The 22047-nt window shown below is 35.4% G+C and overlaps 3 protein-coding genes across 3 annotated transcripts; all 3 read left to right on the forward strand.

The window, feature by feature from the left end:
• The first annotated feature begins 70 nt into the window (after positions 1 to 70).
• On the forward strand, positions 71 to 22047 carry LOC130641989 (ubiquitin carboxyl-terminal hydrolase 5-like). The gene is made up of 18 exons (XM_057449041.1): positions 71 to 226; positions 5507 to 5632; positions 5765 to 5819; positions 7234 to 7268; positions 8344 to 8674; positions 8835 to 9022; positions 9252 to 9391; positions 9802 to 10003; positions 16337 to 16501; positions 17118 to 17223; positions 17589 to 17769; positions 17997 to 18085; positions 18251 to 18361; positions 19043 to 19138; positions 19231 to 19406; positions 20533 to 20647; positions 21447 to 21531; positions 21832 to 22047. The coding sequence occupies exons 1-18, from the start codon at positions 119 to 121 to the stop codon at positions 21932 to 21934; spliced, it is 2412 nt and encodes an 803-aa protein (XP_057305024.1). The 5' UTR covers positions 71 to 118; the 3' UTR covers positions 21935 to 22047.
• On the forward strand, positions 11018 to 12660 carry LOC130641990 (uncharacterized). The gene has a single exon (XM_057449042.1). It carries the CDS (start codon positions 11233 to 11235, stop codon positions 12658 to 12660), a length of 1428 nt encoding a protein of 475 aa, XP_057305025.1. The 5' UTR covers positions 11018 to 11232.
• Positions 13372 to 14488, forward strand: LOC130641991 (uncharacterized). The gene has a single exon (XM_057449043.1). It carries the CDS (start codon positions 13389 to 13391, stop codon positions 14412 to 14414), a length of 1026 nt encoding a protein of 341 aa, XP_057305026.1. The 5' UTR covers positions 13372 to 13388; the 3' UTR covers positions 14415 to 14488.

Below are 22047 nucleotides of genomic sequence, written 5' to 3' on the forward strand. Positions count from 1 at the left end.
GAGCACGTGCTTTTATTGCTAATTATGCAGCAATAACTAACGAAGTCACAATGATTAATCATGCAATACGGTGTATATCTATCTACATGGACTGCTGCGCTTTCACTTTCAATTCAAAATGGCGGAGGATGAAGTGCTGACAAAGTTAGCTTGTTACCAATTTGCTGTACCAAAAGGGAGCGATAAAGTTTACAAAGACGAATGTGTTTATTGTTTCGATAATCCAGTAAGCACTCTTTATGTTTATACCTTAATTCTTTTGACTAGAATGTTATTATTTGAGAAAAAACGTGCTTCCTTGCTAAAAAGGTCACCACAAGGAGTCACATTTCTTAAAGGAAATTGCCCAAGAGGAGGCCAGATAGATAGATAGATGTGCATATTTTCCATGGCTAGCCTCACAAATATCAAGGGATATGAACTGCCTATTATTTCCAGGAGAGGCCATGGCTTAGATGGGAAATCCTAGAGTATTTAGTGCTCATTTTAAAAGAGGTTGCAGAGTCACGGAATGCGTTGTATATGTGCAGGCGGCGGCAGGCGGCATTTCTTTTCCGTATGTAAGGGCCCTAAAAAGCTCGGTCTTGTCCAAGATAAACAGCCAAATTACGCCTAAAATGCAACACACGCAAGCACATTGTGGACTACACACACATGTAACCCACAATGCCAATTACTAGACAACTCCCTGCAACATCCAATGGCCCACACAGTGTTCCATCTCCTCAATTTCCCTCACATGGCTTAGGTTAACCAGAGGCTATGGTAACATTCACTCACTCATATTAATCCACTGCCAAGGGATATCAAACCTTATTCTCCAGCGCAAAGCACAAGAGTTATAACCACTAAACTATGGCGCCATTAAGGTTGATTTTAATACTTTTGATACATTTGATAATCTTACAGCTCATCTTAGCTTTGTCTTTGTGTCTATTCTTAGTTAGAACAGCCAGAAGGTTGTTTGTGTCATAAGTGCCATTGTTTTGGTGACTTGGCAGGAAGGGATTTGTCAGAAACAATTGCAAAGATGATTTTTAAAAACAGAAACTGGTACTCCAGAGAGGTCAACAAATGTCTCGGGAGAGCCTTGAATAACCTTGGACCAGTGACTTAAACTCCCATACAGTTTGTTAGTTTAAAAGGATTTGTGTATATATGTTGGTTAGAACTGGAGATAAGGTGCACAATCAACCACATCTACAGTACTGTGAATAGGTTTGTTAACATCGTGGTTCGTGTTTATTTCATGTTAGGCACGAATTACGATAGCCCACGATGCTTATTTTTTTAACAATCGTGGACCTCACGATCATGTTTCGTGGACTACACGAACAAAAATTAAACATTACCCCGTGTCCACGATAGATAACTATTGTAAAAAAACAAAGACCGTATTAGTTTATCAATTAAATAAGAAACCCACAGCAATAAATTAACACTTGTTCTTTTAATTCGTTGTCATCAAGCTAGCTATATAATAGATTTTAATCGTTCATGAATCAAAATGCGATGTAAAAAAACATTTCTATCGTCGCTTTTTGTTTATAAACTTTTAAAACGCGATCTAAAACAGCATTTCTATCGCCGCTTTTTGTTCTTAAACTTTTAAAATTCGATCTTCAAAAACATTTCTATTGCCGCTTTTCGTTTATAAACTTTTAAAATGCGATCTAAAAAAACATTCTCTCCACCGACTACATTGACTGCTTTGTACAGTAATGACGACACTGCACTTTCTTTGCAGGACATTTGGTGATTAGATGTGTGGTTGAGATATTGATCTCTTTTAGGAAAATAAACGTAACATAAAGCAAACTTTTAGAAAAAAAGAAAGATTTTAATCAATATATTGCTTCCATCTGGGTCCGTGCAAAAGTTTTACTTTAATTGCTGTGATCTGATTGATTAATTTCGATCCTCTAATTATCTCTTCAAATAATAAATAGCGAAAGATGATTACGATCATTGCCGGTCAATAACAGCTGTAGCTGTCAAAACGTAGCCTAGAATAAACTTGCTTGTTCATGACATGATATTTATATTTTTCAAAGGTTAAGCTTCTTGGTCAGTAGAGGCCTTAATTTACGACCGACAGGTTGTGGGTTTTGTTCACATTCTAGCAGTCTAACTAATTATCAAAAACTGAAGGGGGTTTACATTCATAGTTCATCCTGTTATTCTGCCGGTCAGAATGTCACGTGGTACAACTTTCGGTTAAGTAAAAACATGGACGTCTCACGGTCTAACTCTCACAAAAGAAGGTTGGATTAAACAAAAACTACATGTATCTGAGTTAAAGTAAAATCAGCAAAACCTCACCTAAAATTGCACAATGTGACAGGTTTGAAGTTAGAAAACAAGGATTCTACAAAAAATTCAGCCCCTTTTTATTAACAGGTTGAACAGCGTGTTTTCTCTTAAACATAATGGCTACTCTGAAAAGTAATGACCTGTAATTGGTTTTAAAGTATGACAGGGCATTTGCAGCTCAGGAGAATAATACTATCTTTCTATTATTTGATTCGATTTAACATTATCAAATTTTAAAAAATATAAAAAAGAACTTTTGACAAAAAACATTGGCATAATTTGTATTTATTAGCAAAAATTATATAAAAGGAAACTTGGAATACCAAAAGATAATTAGAGCAGGGTTTATTGTAATTTAAAGTTTTCAAATTTTATAAAAGTTTGACTGTAATATTTAACCATATACAGTAAAAATTTTTTACTGCAATTGATTTCCGTGGTCATCAAAAGTTTGGCTACTAATAGAGGTGGTTGTACTTAGTGTATAAATTTAAAAAATCTCCCTTTTGTTTTTTAATATTTCACAATACTGCCTTTTCTATTTGTAATACTTTTTTCATGTTATGTTTATAACAGCTTAAGGTCTTGCATTGTTTTAGATATAATTATCTGACTGTGAACCTACATTTCTTTAGAAATCCTTTCTTTTTTAATGTTTGCGAGAAGGGTCTTACTCATCACACAAACAAACATATTTAATTCTCTTACTATATTTATAAGAGTAAAACATGACCAGGCTTCGTGCTTATTGAATGATTTCAATTTAAGGTTTGCTCTGAGAAGTTTTTTTGGCTGGATTTGAATTAGGATCTGCTTTGTTATTTTGCTTGCATCTAAAAGCGTTCATAGAGAGAAACTGAATTTTGATATCCTTGAAGAGTAAAGCTTAGTTACTAAAATGTAGAATAATGTGTGAAGTTAGTCTGTCATTTTTTATCACCATGCCTAATTTCAGACAAAATGGAAATAAAATCAAGAATAAAATAGAGGCTAATCACACGGTTATGACATATAAACCAGAGAAAAACTGTTATTATATAGTTATTTTATTATAAAAAGGTAGTATTGCAAAAAACCGTAGAATAGTATTATATTTGAAATAATGGTTTTATAATCGAAAAATAATAATTTAGTGATGTTGCAGATAGTGTTATAATGAAGACAATAGCAATAAAGTTCGTTTTGGCACGTCATATAATCAAGGGATGCCCTATTGAGGTATAATTTACCTTAATCAGGTTTAAGTAAGGTATATAGGTATATACCTTACTTGATGTATAATTTACCTCAGTTAGGACAGTAAATGCCAAAGTAAGCTCCCAGGGTGGTTATTTAAAATTTTTATGTTTAGCAGGCGTTTATTTGTCAGGGGCATTATTTAGGCAGGGACGGTTATTAACTTTATTAAAATAAAAACAAATAAAATGTGTCATTTCATTTCTTTCTTTTCACTTTTAACGAACAACATCACGCCTGGTCATGATTTTTCCACCTAGCGCGGTGCTATATTTATCGAGGTTCACAATCATTATCACGCACCTTAATTTTCTTTGATGCGTAATTTTAAAATAGTTTAAGCTTTGTGTGGTGCACAAAGTAATGGAAATACTTTTGTTCAAGTCTATGCAAGAAAGTCTTGTTGTGCCAATGGATGCTTGTATAAAATTTTCCATAATGCATCTAATTTTGGAAGGTGCGCGGTTCATCACTGACCTAGGTTGAGTTAGGCACATGCAAAGGCGTGGGCATGTGATCACTCGCCTTATATGACCAGTTCGGAATATCTAAACAAAAATTAATCTCAATATTTTCGTCTTCGTATTGCTGATCTTAAAACTGATAGTTAAAAAGTGAAGGCTTTTTCCATCATTTATGGAACTTACAATTTTTTAAACCCTGCAGTCTTTAGTTTTAGTGAGTGGTTGCGAAATGCTACCGGAAACAATGATGAGAGATACTTCCAACTGGACCAAACAACACCCTTGCATATTCTTATCATCTTTGCTGTAGAAATTTTTAGGACATACTTGTTGATCAAGGACTGTGTGTAAACTCTAAGGGACTAGAAGATTGTCATTTTAAACATCAGTTTCTAAAGGATTGTTACATGGAAAATAAACTTTTACTTTAAACCTTATCGATTTGGGCGCCATTTTGACAAGTACTAAAATTGAGGGATGTCTGGATTGTTGGTTATCTCTAACTGTTCATATTGCTATGCTCTTTTGTTCTACCTATCTTCTTAACCACCAGACAACTCTAGCATCAATATTTTTCACAGTTTAAAAAAGGATTTTAGTTTTCCATGAGTATGTTACTATGAGCTTAGAAAATTTTATTCCAAAAGCAAACAAACAAACAAACCCTGTCACACACTTCCCAACATTTTCTTTTTAATTTACGTTGGTAAGAAGATGAATATTGTTCGAAATTTTTATTATAACAGATATAGGATTTTTAAATGATTTTAACAAAAAACGCACGAGCATCAACTTTTTTCATTATTTTATATCGGATGTTATTACTATTTATAACAGAATTTTTCAGGATCCAACTTTTTTTTATCTCAGTACTGTTCTGTACTTCCAGTTTCAAGTGTTCTGGGACCTTTAATTTGGTTTTATTAATCAAAATTTTGACTTTATAAAACGCTAAAATTCCACTGAAAGCCTTTCTCTGGATTCACAGCGTTTCCAGCAAGTTTGAAATAAGTCATATCTCACTTTTCATTTCTCATTGTTCAGCAGCATAAATACCACTGTTTTTTTATCTGTGTAAATGAATTCCACAAGAAGTGTTTTTTGTCTGATGTACAGAAAGGTCTGAGTCTTCTGAGATGTCTACTTTTCTAAAAAGAAAGCTTTGAGCATAATTAATGTAACAGGATGATGTCACTAGTGAAAAGATATCAGTTTGACGACTTCCGTTCTTTAATCTTTCTAAATGTTTTTTTTTAAATAGAACATATTTTTTTGAAAAGAACTTGGAGATCTGATAGGAGCATGTGGCATGTAGCCGTAATTCAAGAAAATCATTTTTGTTTAGCTTTTACTTGTTATAAATTGGTGCTTTTACTGTTGTGTTATGCAAACTAAATTATCCTATTTAAGATTATGTACATATTTTTATTCACACAAAATTTTTGTGTGTATTTTATGTTGTTTGTAGTATTTGTACATTTGTTTTGTTTCAGACTTCAGAAGGAGGTATCTATGTTTGCCTTTCATCACTTCTGGGTGTATCTTCAAGGTATGTAAAACTTCATGTGGAGAAGACAAAGAAATGTGTGTTTTTGAACTTCCAAAAAGTTCCAAAAAAGGTATATGTTTATTTATAAAGGTGTATCTTTGTTTATACATAATATATATGAAGTTTTGGATACCATTTAACTAAATCATTATCATGTGCTTCTATTATATGTCTTTTTTAGTTGACTTTGTTCTATACATAGATAATTAAAACTGATGATTCACCCCCAGAAAAGAAGATCACAAAATTAGCGATAGGTGAGTTTTGAAAACCAAATTGCAATAAATGTTATGCGGCTTTTACACAAGGGTGTCGGTTTATTAAAAGTAAAGCAAAATAATTTTGAGCTCTGTTGAGAGGCTCTCAATTGTTTACTTCGATCTCTTTTTTAGGCCACAATCACTAAATGAAACTATCATATCATTCCTTTCCAAAAGAGTCAAGTTCTTCCTTCTTTACTGCCCATGTCTTTCTTTCGTACAACATAAAACTTCTTACGCAGGCCTCACACAACCTACCTTTTACCTCAATTGACAAAACTCTGTTAGTCAACAAAGAAGTAACTCGCTTAACTTTTTTTAGGCAGAGCCTATTCCACGGGTAACACTTCTTCCAACGTCCCCTTCACCATTATATAACATATCACCTAAGTAAATGATATTCTTGACTCTAACGAGACACTGTTGTACACTATAAAACTGGAAATACTTTATTGTCTACAATCTCACCTTTGCAACGTTTGCATACAAAATGAATGTCAGCTCTTAACTTTCCTCCAATACTACTGCACTTCTTATGCACCCAATGCTTGCAAGTCTGACAAAAAATTGAGTTACTACCAACCCCTTTCCTGCAAACTCCATTAGGCCACTTTCCAACTACAAGGTCACACTTGGCTTCAATGCTACTAATCATGACTTTAGACTTTTTTGCATTCACTCTTAACCCTTTCTCTTCTAGACTTTTTTTCTAATTCTTATACTTTCCAACTACTTCTTCCATTGACTCCGCTATGAGAACCAAATCATCAGCATACAATAACTTCCATGAACAACCTATTCTGAACTCTATCGACTGTGCTTCTAAGACTAAAACAAACAATGATAGACTAAGTACAAAACCCTGATGTACTCCAGCACCAACTAAAAGAGAAGAAATACTAAATGCTACAAATTTTATCATTGTCATAACAAAAAGAGTTGTAGGATGATATAATCCTCAAAGTTCTCTTGCTCAATAGAACAGACAACCACCAGACCCTCTGTTTTGCAAGGGGAGATTCTATTTAAGATATTACTGGTTCTTCGGTATAGTTCTGCTTTTGTAAAACTGAGTCTGTAACCAGCATTTTCATAGCTGGTCTCCCACAACTTTTGTGATAAACAACTTCACTAAACAACTATCATGCCTTTGAACTAAATCGCACATTGTTTATAGCATAACAAATGTAGGTGAAATGAAACGTTATAGGAATATGACAGCAGTTTATTTCGGTTCAAGAGTTCAATTTACTTTAGGGGAAGTTAAAAATTTATGTAAATGTCTCCCCAGAAAATAATCAGATGTTTAGCTTATTTAAATGAAGAAGGTGTTTTCCTTTATATACTACTTTGTCTGTATCAGAGAAACAAAGAATTTAATTTAATTGTTATTTTTCAAAATATTTTATAGGTGTTGAAGGGGGTTTTGATGTCAACCAAGATAAGGTATATAATGTTTATTTAATGAAATTGTGTAAAATGGTTAAATTTTTTAACAAGCGCTGAAATACTTTGTGGTAGTTTGAACGTAAATACTAAGTGAAGCAGCAGTACAAAAATTAACAGTTATAAAAAATCATATCAAAAAAATCATACAGTATTGTGAAAGAACATTTTTGTTATCATCTTTTAATCTGCTCTTTCACCTGAAGTGGTTTAAGGGAAAGTTAGAAAAACGCTGTACGGCTAGTTTGGTTTTGTGTTAGCAAACAATAAACTAACATGTACTGGAGCTATCTAGGATAACAATATTAATAATCCTTGAAGGTGTGTTGTGTATACAAAGTTTGATTTAGTAGACAGCTGAAAATGTTTAGATTGCTAACTCAGAAGTAGATTCATAATTATCTGATATAAGTACTTACCTTGCTTTTAACTCAAACTTTCTAATAAAATAAAATTCAAACCTTGTGAACTGACTAGCTAGCTAAGCAACAAAAATGACTTTAAAATCTTTTTAGAGGTATTAATTACCTTCTTAAAGCTAGTAACATACCATTTTTCCACAAATACATCTTGGGTTGTGTCTGTTTCCTCGTCAAAACAAACTTTCCATTTACTGATATTTAATACATTTTACAGACCGTAGCTTAATACTGAATACTGAAGAAATACTTTTCCTTATTAGAAAAAAAAAAAGTTGCAAACTCGTCATAAAAATTAATTATTCATAAACAGGTTGTCTAGACGTGTATGTGGTTCTAGAGTATAATTTCTTGAACCTTGACCTTTTGAGTGGTCCGTTTATTGTATGCCATTCTTCAAAAAATGCAGGGATTAAGCTTATTGAATATTTTCGTAGCCCCTTTAAAAGATAAAATCAAAATTAAAAAATGCGCTAAAAAAAGAATAAGCTAACATTTATTGGTTAGCATTTAAAGCAACAGAGTAGATTTTCATGTTGAAAAACTTGATGTGGAAATTGGTGAAATTGAGAAAAACTAACCTGATTAGGTCAAAATAGGGAAGTTAAATAATCCTAGTATAACAATTGTAAGATAATGCAAAAGGCTTATTTTAGATTGAGTATGATGATATTAACAGTTTGGTTGTCACTGATGATCATGGAAATGAAATTAAAAGATATTCACTGCCCAATCCAAACTTGCCATTGAATGCACAGTTATCCATAGCTGCTGTTTTGTCTCATCAAGGTGCAAACCTTCAAAGTGACATCCAGGCATGGGAAGAGAAACGGGTTGTATCTAAACATGCTGAAAACCTACAGCAACTAAATAATGGTGTTAAGATTGCTCCCAATGGGTGGAAATGTTCACTCTGTGATTTAACCCAAAACTTGTGGTTAAATTTATCAGATGGAACAATTTTGTGTGGAAGGCGCTATTACGATGGTAACATTTTTTTTATATTTTTTTGCAATAGGTGAAAGCAGTTCTCATACTTTGTCTTTTATTTGTTATATTTTATAACAGCTTTGTGTAAGGAGTTACAAATTATCCTTTCAAAATGGTAAAACTGCACTACTAAAAACGACTTTGTTCTCATTTCCAGGTACTGGTGGCAATAACCACGCAGTGGAGTACTACCAACAGACAAACTATTCATTAGCTGTTAAACTGGGCACGATAACTGCTGATGGTGGTGACGTTTACTCATATGATGAAGATGACATGGTTGAAGATCCAAAATTGAAAGAGCATTTACAACATTTTGGTATCAACATTGCACAGTTAGAAAAGGTTTGTTTTTTGTTACCAATTCATGTTCCACATGTTTATTTTATAGAAAATTTTTCACTTAAGGTTTTTGTAAATACCTGTTCGTGAAAAGTTCTTTTTCGAAATAAAGGCCAAATTTCTTTCCTTAGGAAAGCTAAAATAATGCTGTATAATTTTATCAAATTGTATTTTCTCTTTTTTTTTACTTGCTGCTGACATAAATTACCTACTTCAATTAAATTGTGTTTAGACAGACAAAACTATGACAGAGCTGGAGATTGAAGCAAATTTATCTATAAAAGCTGAGTGGGATTTAATTCAAGAAGCTGGGAAAAACCTTGTTTCACTTTTTGGACCTGGATATACTGGAATGATCAATCTTGGCAACACGTATAGTTTTTCTTTTCCACATTCCATCTTCTGTATTAATTAACTCACTTGTGTTTTCTTCTAGCTTTATCACAAAACAACGAATTTATTACATGTATAATAGTGTTTGAGGTCTTTTATGTAGGAAATCTTGAATTGACTGTGACGATAAGTCCAGAATGTATGTGGACAGATGTGGGAAGGGACTTGGGGAAGGGGCTGGAGAGGATAAAGATATATGACATTGTTTTAACGCAGCTGTTTTAATTTTCTTCGTCAATTAGAACATTAAACAACTCCTGGATTCTTTTTGTCATTTGCACTGTTATAGAATGAGAAAATGTAATTTGTATGAGCAAACATGTGTACCTACCTCCCATACAACGTTTTATGTCAATACCTTTTTATCTCATTTTTTTCTGCTTGTTTAGTTGTTACATGAATTCATTGATGCAAGTGTTATTCTCAATGCAAGAATTTCAAAAACAATATGGTGGCAAAGCAGTCGAAATTTTTCAATCTTCTACTCGTGATCCACCGTTAGATTTTAAAACTCAAATGGCAAAATTAGCATTAGGACTTACTTCTGGTAATTATTCTAAACAACCTGCTGATGACAATCCAGAGTCGTTGGTGAGGATTTCTTGTTGTATTTTGTTTTTTGTTTCTTTTGATAGAAAAATGGGTTGTGCCCTAGTGATTTCGTTCCTCCCCTTGATAATTCCGTTTTCTCCAATCCAATGCATAATCAGTTGACAGCTCATAAATTAATTGCAGAAGAGTAACATGTGCAGGTGATGTAAATATAACACCTGATTGACTAATACTCTTACCAGTAACATTATTTTTTTTCCACTTTAGAACAGTTTTGTTGGATAACCTTTTTTTTACAAATATTGGTTTCCCCTCTTTGAAATTTTTCTTTCCACCTTCCCCCTTTTTTTATTTCTTCCCCTCAAAATTTCTGTCCTTGGTCCCCCCATCCCTCCTCATTGGATTTTTACCCCCCCCCCCCCCCCCCCTCATTGGAAAGGAGAAAAAGGACACTACAGGTTTAGGATTTAATTTATACGAATTTCAGAAGCTTGATATTGTCTTTTTTTGCTTTTTTGGGGTGGGTTTGGGTTGGCGCGTTCGATCTTGTTTGTGTATACTGGTTGAAAACTAGAGAAATTTATATAAGAAAATTACAATATGTGAGACCCTTTTATTACAAATATAAAAGAATATTAAAATTACATCGCAAAATTGTTAACAGTCTTTAGAGGTTAATGTATTGATGGTTAGGTGCTAAAGTATATATACAATCAACATTTAACACAAAATACGAGTGTCACGTCTACCAAGGATAAAAAGCTGAGTGCAAGACACTATAAAAAGCATTAAAATAGAATTCGGCGTCCTAAATCTTGGACATACACTTTTGTGTGAACCATGGTTCTTTATGTAATAATTTGCATAAATTATTACAGTTAGTCCACATTTGAAGAAAATTGTTTATTAGTATGGTAGTCTTAATTTCAAAGATTGTTTGTATTTTACGTACCTAAATGATTAAATAGGAAGTGTCCATTTAAAGATACTGAGCTGGAAAACCACAAGTAGTAAATGCTGAGTCAGTAAACTTGATAATTGTTTTTCTTTTAAATTAAGTCTTAGCGACTGGTTTGAATGACTTAAATGTAGCGATTTATGAGACATTTATGTAACATGAATACATAATTACGTGAATATTACATCAATAGATTGGTTTCTCGTATGAATTAAGATCGTTCAATTTACATTCAGTTGTATTTTCCCAAATTATGGTGAGAACAGAAAATTACGAATTCTCAACGTTGAACTTTTAAAATTTATGCAGTATGTACAAGTGGTATTTTATATCGCTAATTTTCATTGCGTTTTTAAATTTGTGCTCGTCGAGTGATGCTGCTACTAACGCGTCAGCTCTCAGTATTGTATATTGGGAAGTGAAACCATATTTATTTCTAAATGACAACAAAGTCCACGATGGTATTATTCCTCGTATTTTAGACGCGACAAAATTTTTTTGCAGACCTTTGAAGTGGGATTTTTTTAAATATAAATTTCAAGCAACTTCGAGAAAACGATTTTTTGACTTGGCTTCTGCAAACTCCACTTACCTGCAGGACGAGCGGAGTGGATTTCGTGAGGACCGTACCGCATGGCTGCCGCTTTTTGTGCACTCGGAGTTTCTCAATCATATGTTAATTGAAAAGAAACATTTAGAAGCGACCGAGCTTCTGAAGTCTTCAGAAATTGCTGTTATCATATCGCAAAACAGACTAGTTTTAACTGCAAAATTTTTACATGGTCTTGCCGACTGTCAAAATATCATCATTATATCTTGTCTGTTTTCAATTGTGTTTGGAATTCTGATATGGCTGATTGAACAGTTTTATAATCCCGAGTTCGGGAAATCGTTTATTAAAGGCTCGAGCACTGGCATTTGGTGGAGTTTTGTTACTATGACAACGGTTGGTTATGGCGATATTGTGCCACACTCCACCGTCGGTAGAATAATTGGTATTGTCTGGATGTTATTTGGCGTGGCAATGGCCTGCGTCATCACAGCCACCGTGACGGACAGCATCACCGGCACTTCGTATTTTGATATATACCAACAAAAGGTTTCCGCCCTGAGATATTCAGCTGAGGCTTTGATTGCAGAGAGTGATTATCAGGCCGTAGTTAAACAGGCGGACTCGTTTGACGAAGTGTTGCAATTAGTGAGGGCAGGCGAGGTTTCTGCAGCTTTTATAAATATAGATTTTGTCGCTTGGTTCCAACAAGAAATGCGTGATCACAAACATCCATTGCATGTTGTATACACGGTGGAAAAGATAGTGCCTTTGAATGTACTTCTTCCGAAAAGCTTGAAGGTGACACAAGAATTAAAAAAGTGTTGGTCAGAAGATAAATTAAAAAACGCTCTGTTCGATATTCCTGCTTCTAAGTTTAGGCGGTATTGCAAGAAAACGACCGTCTTCTATGGATCTCTTTCGTCCTTATTGACTGATGACACAACGGTGCAGGTTCTAGCCGCAATCACAGCCGGGATGATTTTGATTGGTCTGTTGTACGAAGGTGTCAAGACATGGTTACGTAGAAGCAAAGAAAAGACGGAGAAAGACGCGGAGAAAATTGAAACAGGTGTTGATTTGAAGTCGATGACGACCTTGTTGCATAATAGCGTTTTTGGCTTGCGGAATGACATTGAGTTGTTGAGGAAGGAGGTAAGAGTGGTTAAGGACAGCGTGGTGTATTGAAGTGTATTAGCAAGTGAACGTTGAATTGTTTTGATTAAGTTGTTTTTACCCTGATGTAACTATAAACTATAACACCTACACCTTTTGTGTATCTGGTTGCCCAATCTTTTTCTCAGGACAATCTAGTTTTTTTAGCTGCATATTTTTTGCAATTTTTATTTTTCAGCGACAAAGATCCGCACATGAATTATTCACCACTTGCTTTGTTTTTATAATGTAAAATCAAGTGCAAAAAGTTTTGAAATTTCTGAAAGAGTGTAGAGTTTAAAAAAACTGTAACGTTCTGAACCATACAGTATCCTTAAATGTTTTTCACTTTTTTAATTGTCGATGTTTTTAAATATTTGTGATGTAATTCCTGATGTAAAAATTTGAAGAATACTAACAGCTCCTGAAGTAATTGAGGAATATTTTTTCATTCTTTATTCTTTATTAAATTCTTCGATAAATTTTAAATTTTTTTAAACGATACGAATTTTTTATTGTTTAATTTAATATGTCTTAAGGATAAATGAATGCCTTTTACGTGTTTTAACTATTATGTAGAAGTTTTATTGATAATGAAAAAGCTTCGCTGTAGGAGGCTGTGGAAGGGTTTTGTTGCGCGAAGCAGGATTTTTTAGAGAGAAAACATTTCTTTAGAACAACATGATTCAACTTTAAAAATTTGATACAAGAATAAAAAGAGTGAAAATGTTAGTGTTGTTTTTGGCTTGGTAGATGTTAATATGTTTCGATCAAAACAATTGGCTGTTGTTATGAGTAGAGACGCGATATACTTAACTGTAAAAATTACACAGGGACTTTATAAATGTACCGATGTCTTTATAATGTCAACGTTGTTCGCAGTTATATTTGGAATGTTGATTTGGTTAATCGAGCAATTTCACAATCCTGATTTTAATAAATCTCTTTTAAAAGGGTCGGGAAATGCGTTGTGGTTTGCTTTTGTTACTATGACAACAGTAGGTTATGGGGATATGGTTCCGCGTTCGGTTGTCGGCCGATCGCTTTGTGTCGTGTGGATGTTGCTTGGAGTAATTATATCCGCTGTCATAACAGCTACCGTGACCGACAGTATATCAGGGACATCCACCTTGGACATTTATGGCAAGAAGGTAGCAGTTCTGGCACATTCCGCGGAAGAAAAGATCGCAGTGGAAGAATACCAAGCATCTAACATGTCTTGTAAGTCATACGATGAAGTTCTTCAACGTGTGCGAGAACAAAAAGCGCACGCTGCTTTGTTAAATGCCGATGTGGCAGCTTGGTTGCAAAAGGACTTAAGCGAAGGTGACTCACCTCTGCATATTGTGTATTTGATCGAAAAGGAAGTAACAGTGGATCTTCTGTTGGATAAATACAACGAACCTCAATGGTTGCTTGATTGTATTTCGGTTCCACTAGTGCGGGAAGATTTGTTTGTTCGACCAGTGCTGAAGTATCGCCGCCATTGCAAAGTGGAATCTGTTTTTGTTTCTTCATTGGGCGATGTGTGGACCCATAGTAGGCATATTATCTTCCTAGCGATTGTGGCAGCTTGTATAGTTTGTGTCAGCTTCTTGTTTGCAGTTTTACGACAGGTCTGCTTTAGAGAGAAAGATCGGTACATCGTGGACAATGACACTGTGAGTAGTGACAACATCGTGATGAAGGACACAATGTCAATGCTGACGCACGAGCTTTGTGCGTTACGTAACGATATATCTACGTTGAAGAATGACGTGGGAATAATCAAGGAACGGTTTGCCTAGTAAAAATATGTCACGCTGCAGCTGCTTTGTAAACAAACTGTATTACATAACGAAAAAAATCGCCTAAAATCAAACTTCTGTCTGTTTGACTTACTTAATATCCGCTGAGTTCATTTATTTTGTTTGCTTCCCTGAAGGTGTGTCGTGTCGAAGATGTTAGTAGGGTTAAATAACGTGAAAAATTCTATGTAGATTATAAAAATGAATTAACGCCCTTCTTCGTTTATTACGCCGTTTTTTCGAATCTTCGGGAATTGAAATTATTAAATCGTTTCATAGCCCCTTTAAGCTTCCGAATTTACGCGCAATTTTCGTGAAATTTACGGGTAATTTCCTCGTTATTTTGGTGAAATTTAGCTCCATTTGCGAAAACAAAATGCATGCATAGTTTGGCAGCATTTGATACATTCGAAAACTTGCAGAGAACATTTTTTGTACATTCAAGTATAGTATTCAATGTACCGAAATTTTTTTTCAATTTTTTTAAAACACGCAACGACGATTGTTTACTCGCTAATAAATATACCTATGGAAAAAATATCTTTAAAAATAACTTTATTCAGACGGTCCAATCGAATTTGTTTATACTAGTCGGTGGCCCGTGGAAAAATCCACAGTTTCTCCCGTTCTTTTTACACCGCATTGCGTGTCTCTCGCTATTTGCGCTGCCATTTTGCGTGACAGACAGACAGACAGACAGACAGACAGACGTATACAGGTATTTTTTATATAGAAGCTCACACTAACACAAAAACCCAACGAAATTTTCAGTGTGCGTGTTTATGAATACCTTTCATAGTCTGTCTCGGTAAATAACCCCATGAAAAACGATTCTTAAGTTTTCTTCTCTTGTATTGGAGTGATAAGAAATCACTTATGCATTAACGTTCCTGATGTGTTTCGAGGTTTGTTCACAACGTTTTAGTGTATTTTCGTTTCGACGAACTGGTTTTACACATATTCATCCTATTTGCTTTCTGTTTCTTTTTTCTGCATGAAACTGGATAAAATTATGTGGCATAATCCATGTTGAAATTCATGCACATACAGGTAATTTGAAAAGTGAGCCATGGTTTGGTTTTTTAAAGGATGTCGTCTTCAATGTTCGCTGTGTTTTCATATCGGAATCTTTTTGAGTACAGAAAAGATCTGTAGATAGGATGGGTGATAAGAGAATTTCCTGATTCCACACCCTCCCCCAATCCGTCATATTTTGCTGCCTAGATTCTTGTTCAGTCAAAAATTCTAAATACTTCTAACAATATGATTTTGCAACTTCTAAAAGCCAAAAGTTCATATCTTGTAATGAAAACCTTAAGGGGGATTTTCACGAAGCGAATTAAACGGCGAATTCGATGGCGAATTCGCTTTTTCATTTTCACGACAAAATAAATTAGGCGCCAAAGTCATTGTTTACATTAGTTAACCGCGTTCTGATTGGTCAAAAACTAGCAGCAAAAGCTTTAGCCGCGAAAAAGTAGGAACTGTTTCTACTTTTCAGCGAAGCAAATATTTCGATGCAAAATCAAAATTTCGCATCGAAATAAAAACAAAACTGCGCATGCTCAGATACAATTCGCCGTCGAATTCGCCGTTCAATTCGCTTCGTGAAAATCTCCCTTTAGGGGAAGAAACTTTCGTGAATTATTCTCGAAGTCGCGGAATTAGAGGGAACCCGAGGTATAAAATGATGTTGGGCTTATATTATAGAGCTTAAAAGGTTAGCTAACAAGTCTTTTTAAATTTTTTTAAAAGCTCTTTTCGTTCTCAAGATATTCACATTTAAAGAATTTCAGATTCACTGTAATCGGAGTTGCACCGACAATAAAATACACATGTATAGAAAAGTCAATAAAAAGTGTGCTTTTACTGACTTTCGGTAACTTCTTGGTCTGTTGCTGACATTGTTGTGTTAATTTTAGGAAGTGAGACCACAGATGTTGAAAGACTTGATTGGACGTGGTCACGTCGAGTTTTCAACCAATCACCAACAAGATGTTCAGGAATATTTTCTACACGTTATGGATTTCATCGAGAAGAATGAAAAAAATTTGGAAACGAAATTAAAAGATAGTTTCTGCTTCCAGGTTGGACAATTTCTAGAGTGATTATGCGCAGTAAAAAAAAAATAGGAGTTGTATGATTTTGAGCAATTTACGATCCCCTTTATGAGTTTTAGTCTATAAAAAAACGACATATAAATGCCCTAAAGCGAAAAAACTAGATTTTTTTTGTCTCTGTCGGTTTAAACTTGGACATCGGAAAAGTATAAAATACTACGTTTTTGCTGGTATGTCAGCAGTATTTGCATTGCTAGATTTTAGTGCACGATTGATCTCTAAAGTGCACACTAATCAGCTCTTGCACACGCTAAGTTATATATGTGGACAAGCGTCAATTGGTCAATACTCTGGAGCTTGAGGTCTGCGAAATCGCTGCTTTTGTGCACGCGAGGTCCAGGTTGATCGCGTACAAAATGCGTGAATCTAAAAATAGAAATTGTTCTGACGAACTTCGTAGCAGCTATTGTTTCATACTTTCTCTACGATTGTAGTTGCGTTATTTATAATGAAAATGTCATTTAATCTTTTTTTTTCGAACCCTTATTTACGTTTTTATCGGTTTTATGGTTTTTCGGTTGTTGTTTTTGTTTTTATTGTTGTGATTCATACGAATAATAGCTACTCTGTCAACTGCTTTTAGCTTGAGGATCGCATCCAGTGTTGCAGCAGTAACAAAGTGAGTTACAAAAAGAAAGAAGACCTTCTTCTACAGTTACCAATACCATTAGACGCTGCAACCAATAGAGGTAGTATTTGTACAAATGTCTATCAGTTTATACAGGATCCTGCGCAGATATGACCATCGAGATTTATCTTTAAATAGCGGAGTGTTAAATAATTTTATATCTTTTTTCCCTAATTTCAAAATTTGCCATCATCTTGTTTAAAAAAAACAAATATTTGTTTGATATTTCCGAAATATCAAACAAATTCGAACGTCTTTGAGCTTTACTATAGAGAACACTGCTTATTCGTTTCATGCGTTCGATGTTAGTGTTTCACTACCGCAGTTTTATCTAAATTAACGAAACAAACGCAAACACTGCCATCTGAGTATGTATATGCCCTATATGAAAATTGAAGAAGAACAATAAACAAATTTCTTTGACAGATGAATACGAAGAGTTTCTTCGAAAACGAAAAGAAGCAGAAGAGAAGAATGAAAGCATCAGTTCACAATCTGTCGTTCGCTTGAACATACCTTTATCTGCTTGTATTGAAGCATTTTCCTGCACTGAAACTATCGACGACTATTACAGCACTGCTGTCAAACAAAAGACCAACGCCCTCAAGTAAGTCTGCTTTGTTTATAAAGGATTTTCCCTTACAAATGTATACTTTACTGTTTTTTTTGAAAAAATATTAATCAACTTTTGTTAATTTACTTCCTTTCTTCCTATCGGTAATGTTTTGGAGTGGTATTTTGAAATTACTTGCACTTCTGATTGGTTGATTTGCATTTTGGGAAATTTGCTGTTGCAGGCTTTGTATAAGCTCTTCCTAAACTTTATTTCGTCAGACAAACAAGATTTGGCACATTCCCAGACTATCTTGTCATTCAACTGCGCAAATTTACCATCAATAAAGACTGGACGCCTGCAAAATTAGGTATGTAGTTCTTGAAAAGTGTGTGTCGTATCAGGGTTTTTCTGAGTTCGAGAAAGCTAAGCATAAAATTGCATTACATCTGAGAAGTAGGTCTTTTTTGACAGTTTGTATTTTGTTTCTGTGTGTTTTTAATAAAGCTGTGTTTGTAAAGCGCTTTACATTTAGACGTATCTGTGGATATGACGGACGAATTAGACTTATCCCACTTACGCAGTTCTGGTCTACAGGCTAATGAAGAATTACTACCCGAAGACGATGAGGAATCAGAGAGTAGTGGTAAGTGTTTAGTATTTATTTTTGGTTATTCAATACCTTCTATTTAATGCGTTTTCAAACAGGGTGGTTTAATCTAATCAATATGCTTGTATTTATTGTACAGTTCAATGCAAATACAACACTGCGCCGTACAATACTACCTTATTTCACGGAATGCAACGGACAGTTTGTATATTACGTCAGCAACAGACTTCCAGCCTTCCCTCCACGTGTAATCAAGAAGTAAACTCTCCCTTAATTTATGTCATCTTCTTTCCCTTATTAAATAGACGATGATTAATTCTTGTTTTGAATTATTAAAATAAACTCGCAAAAGAAAATCGTGCTAAGAAAACTTTTAATTTGCTTATGTCGTCATGCATATTAAGCCCTCCCCTCACTCATAATCAAGCAGGAGCGTTTTTAACCCCCTGACTATAATTTATGACGTTATATGTGAATGCTCCCATTGTTGGGTTATGCAACCACTGTTGTAGTAAAGAAAAATATCTCTACAACTGTTACACGACTATCGTGTAAAGTTCACTAACGAGTTGTGTGTAGCTGTAACGAGTACAGTATCGTAAAACCGTGCAAAGCAGCTTTGTTTTTGCAAAATTTACCGTGTCAACATAATTGTATAAGGAAGAGAAAGACATGCGAAATGGAATAACCAGTAATTTTTGACAACATTTTTTTAAGAACCTCAATTTAATGAAGAATTAGTTAACCAACTGATGGACATGGGTTTTCCTCTGGAAGCATGCAAAAAAGCTGTCCACTTCACAAACAATCAAGGTACGGAGAGTAGGGAAGGTTGACGTTTGTTTATCCTATTGTCTAATGCAAAGTTTAGCAATCTAAATAAAATATGATGTCTTGTTGTTTAGGTGTTGAGGCTGCTATGAACTGGGTATTCGAACATTCTCAGGACGACGATTTTGCACTGCCTCTTCAAGTTGCTTCGAAAACTAAGAAAGAAGACGATGTGGATCCGTCTGGTGTCGCAATGATCGTATCGATGGGGTTCAGTGAAGCTCGTGCAAAGACTGCGCTAAGAAAAACGGTAAAGTTTTACTTATACGTGATGCAAAGTATATTAGATGTGACATTCGTTAGACATCCGTCATAGATGCTTTATTGGACATACTGCGCATGTTAGAATTTTTAGTTGGTGAAAACATAGGTGCAGAAGTTATTCGTTCTGTAGGGTCACTTACTGTAAAGTAAAAAAATAGTCGCCTTCCCCACCCCTTTTCTACCACCACCCCATCCTACAACCACCCCCATCCTACCACCCCTCCCTTCCCGTCCTACCACTATCCCCATCCTACCACTATCCCCATCCTACCGCCATCTCATCCTACCACCACCCCTCATCCTACCACCACCCCTCATCCTACCCCCACCCCTATCCTACCACCACCCCTCATCCTACCACCACCCCCATCCTACCACCACCCCCATCCTACCACCACCCGCATCCTACCACTATCCCATCCTACCACCATCCCATCCTACCACCACCCCTCATCCTACCGTCACCCCCATCCTACCACCACCCCCATCCTACCACTATCCCATCCTACCACCATCCCATCCTACCACCACCCCTTATCCTACCACCACCCCTCATCCTACCGTCACCCCTATCCTACCGTCACCCCCATCCTACCACCATCACCATCCTATCACCATCCCCATCCTATCACCATCCCCATCCTACCACTATCCCATCCTACCACCATCCCATCCTACCACCACCCCTCATCCTACCGTCACCCCCATCCTACCACCACCCCCATCCTACCACTATCCCATTCTACCACCATCCCATCCTACCACCACCCCTTATCCTACCACCACCCCTCATCCTACCGTCACCCCCATCCTACCGTCACCCCCATCCTACCACCATCACCATCCTATCACCATCCCCATCCTACCACCATCACCATCCTATCACCATCCCCATCCTATCACCATCCCCATCCTAGCCTTCCCACTCCTATTTATTAATTTATTAAAATGAGCAAAAACAATGGTGCATTACAGTTACATAACGCAAACATAAACTGTAGTGTACAAATATTCACAATCCAAGAGTATCTCGATCTTTACAGAGGTTCCATACCTTGGTATGATATTTTCTGCCATTGACTCGATTATTATCTTTCTACTTTAATATCCAGCAAAACAATGTTGAAGCGGCAGCTGAGTGGATATTTACACACATGGATGAGCCAGAGGAAATGGACACAACGCCTGCTAAGGAAACTACCGCCCCATGCAAGGATGGGCCTGGAAGTAAGTAATATTTCTTACGTGTCTTTTTCATACTGTATCTTGCGACACATAACCGGATACATTTTCTTCTTCAAAATCCTTACTGTCGAATCAAAAATAAAAATTTCAATTGAAGACGAGTTAATGTTTAATAAAAGCTATTATGATAAAATAACTTGCATGTGAATGTTTGTCATGGCACATCCGTGTGTCCATGCTTTTTAGAGAATGTTTTACCCCAATCATCGGACATTCAACTAGAACTACTTTGGTATCACTAACATACCGCCTGGTGATGAGCGGGATTCGATCTGCGGTACCCAGACCTTAGATCCGTGGACGAACCCACTACACTATTTTCAGCAAAATGTTAGTGCCGTGCGCAGATAGTTATTTCATTAGAAAACTTCCTTGATTGACGCTAAAAATAGACCAGCTATAAACGATCCTATATATGCAAGATTATGTGGTTGACATTGCGTCATTGTTGATTCTAATTCTTCTTGAGTTACTCAAAATAACATGTTTTTATTTGTTTATTTGATTCTTATTGTTTTGCGTTCGGTAAGCGTAAGGCGATTTACTCTGGATAGTTTCATGGTTAAGTTTTAATGGTTTCATTATTTTTGTGTTTATAAAAATGAAGTTATTATTTCCTTTTTTTCACTTTTATATTTTATTTCTGCTTTAAAATTTGCTTGTTTATTTAACCACTGCTACTAAAACAATGTAAATGCAACGTGCTGGAATAAAAAGACATTGTAATTGTACGTGTTCTCTGTCCGCACCAGGTTAGCACTCGTGCTGTTATTGTTTTTAGAATACCGTCTCTTCGCATTTATCAGCCACATGGGAACGTCAACATCGTGCGGTCATTATGTTTGTCACATCATGAAAGAGGGAAGGTATGGATCATCCATCATTTCTTTTAACTAGAAACTCTTATAGGGTGGCTACTACATGAAGAAACTGCTAGGAATGGAATGTAGTCCTTAAAAGTTGCAACAATAGGAAAAGACTTTTGTACAGTAATTTTCCAAATCTGTTTTTGTTTAAGTCTGTTTTTTAGTTATCAGGTTACAAGTTGCCACAGAACAAGTCACCACTGAACAAGTGGCCACACTGTCTATAAATGCTGTTGTTTATATTTCCTGTATTCTCGTACTGTGGTCTTCCCGTATTTATCCAGAGTTATTTTTCTTTAGGTGGGTGATCTTCAACGATCGGAAAGTAGCTTTGTCGGAAGTTCCGCCGAAAGATTTAGGTTATTTATATTTTTATAAACGAATCAGCGAACAAGATGGCTGAATATTTATTTTTGCTTCTTTAAAGATATTTAAATGTTAGAATTCAGAATTTTGTACATGCTTAGAATGATATCTGTTGACCCTTTAAAAAATAAGATAAAAAGAAAATAGTGA

Source organism: Hydractinia symbiolongicarpus, chromosome 4 (assembly GCF_029227915.1).
Source record: "Hydractinia symbiolongicarpus strain clone_291-10 chromosome 4, HSymV2.1, whole genome shotgun sequence".
NCBI lineage: Eukaryota > Metazoa > Cnidaria > Hydrozoa > Anthoathecata > Hydractiniidae > Hydractinia > Hydractinia symbiolongicarpus.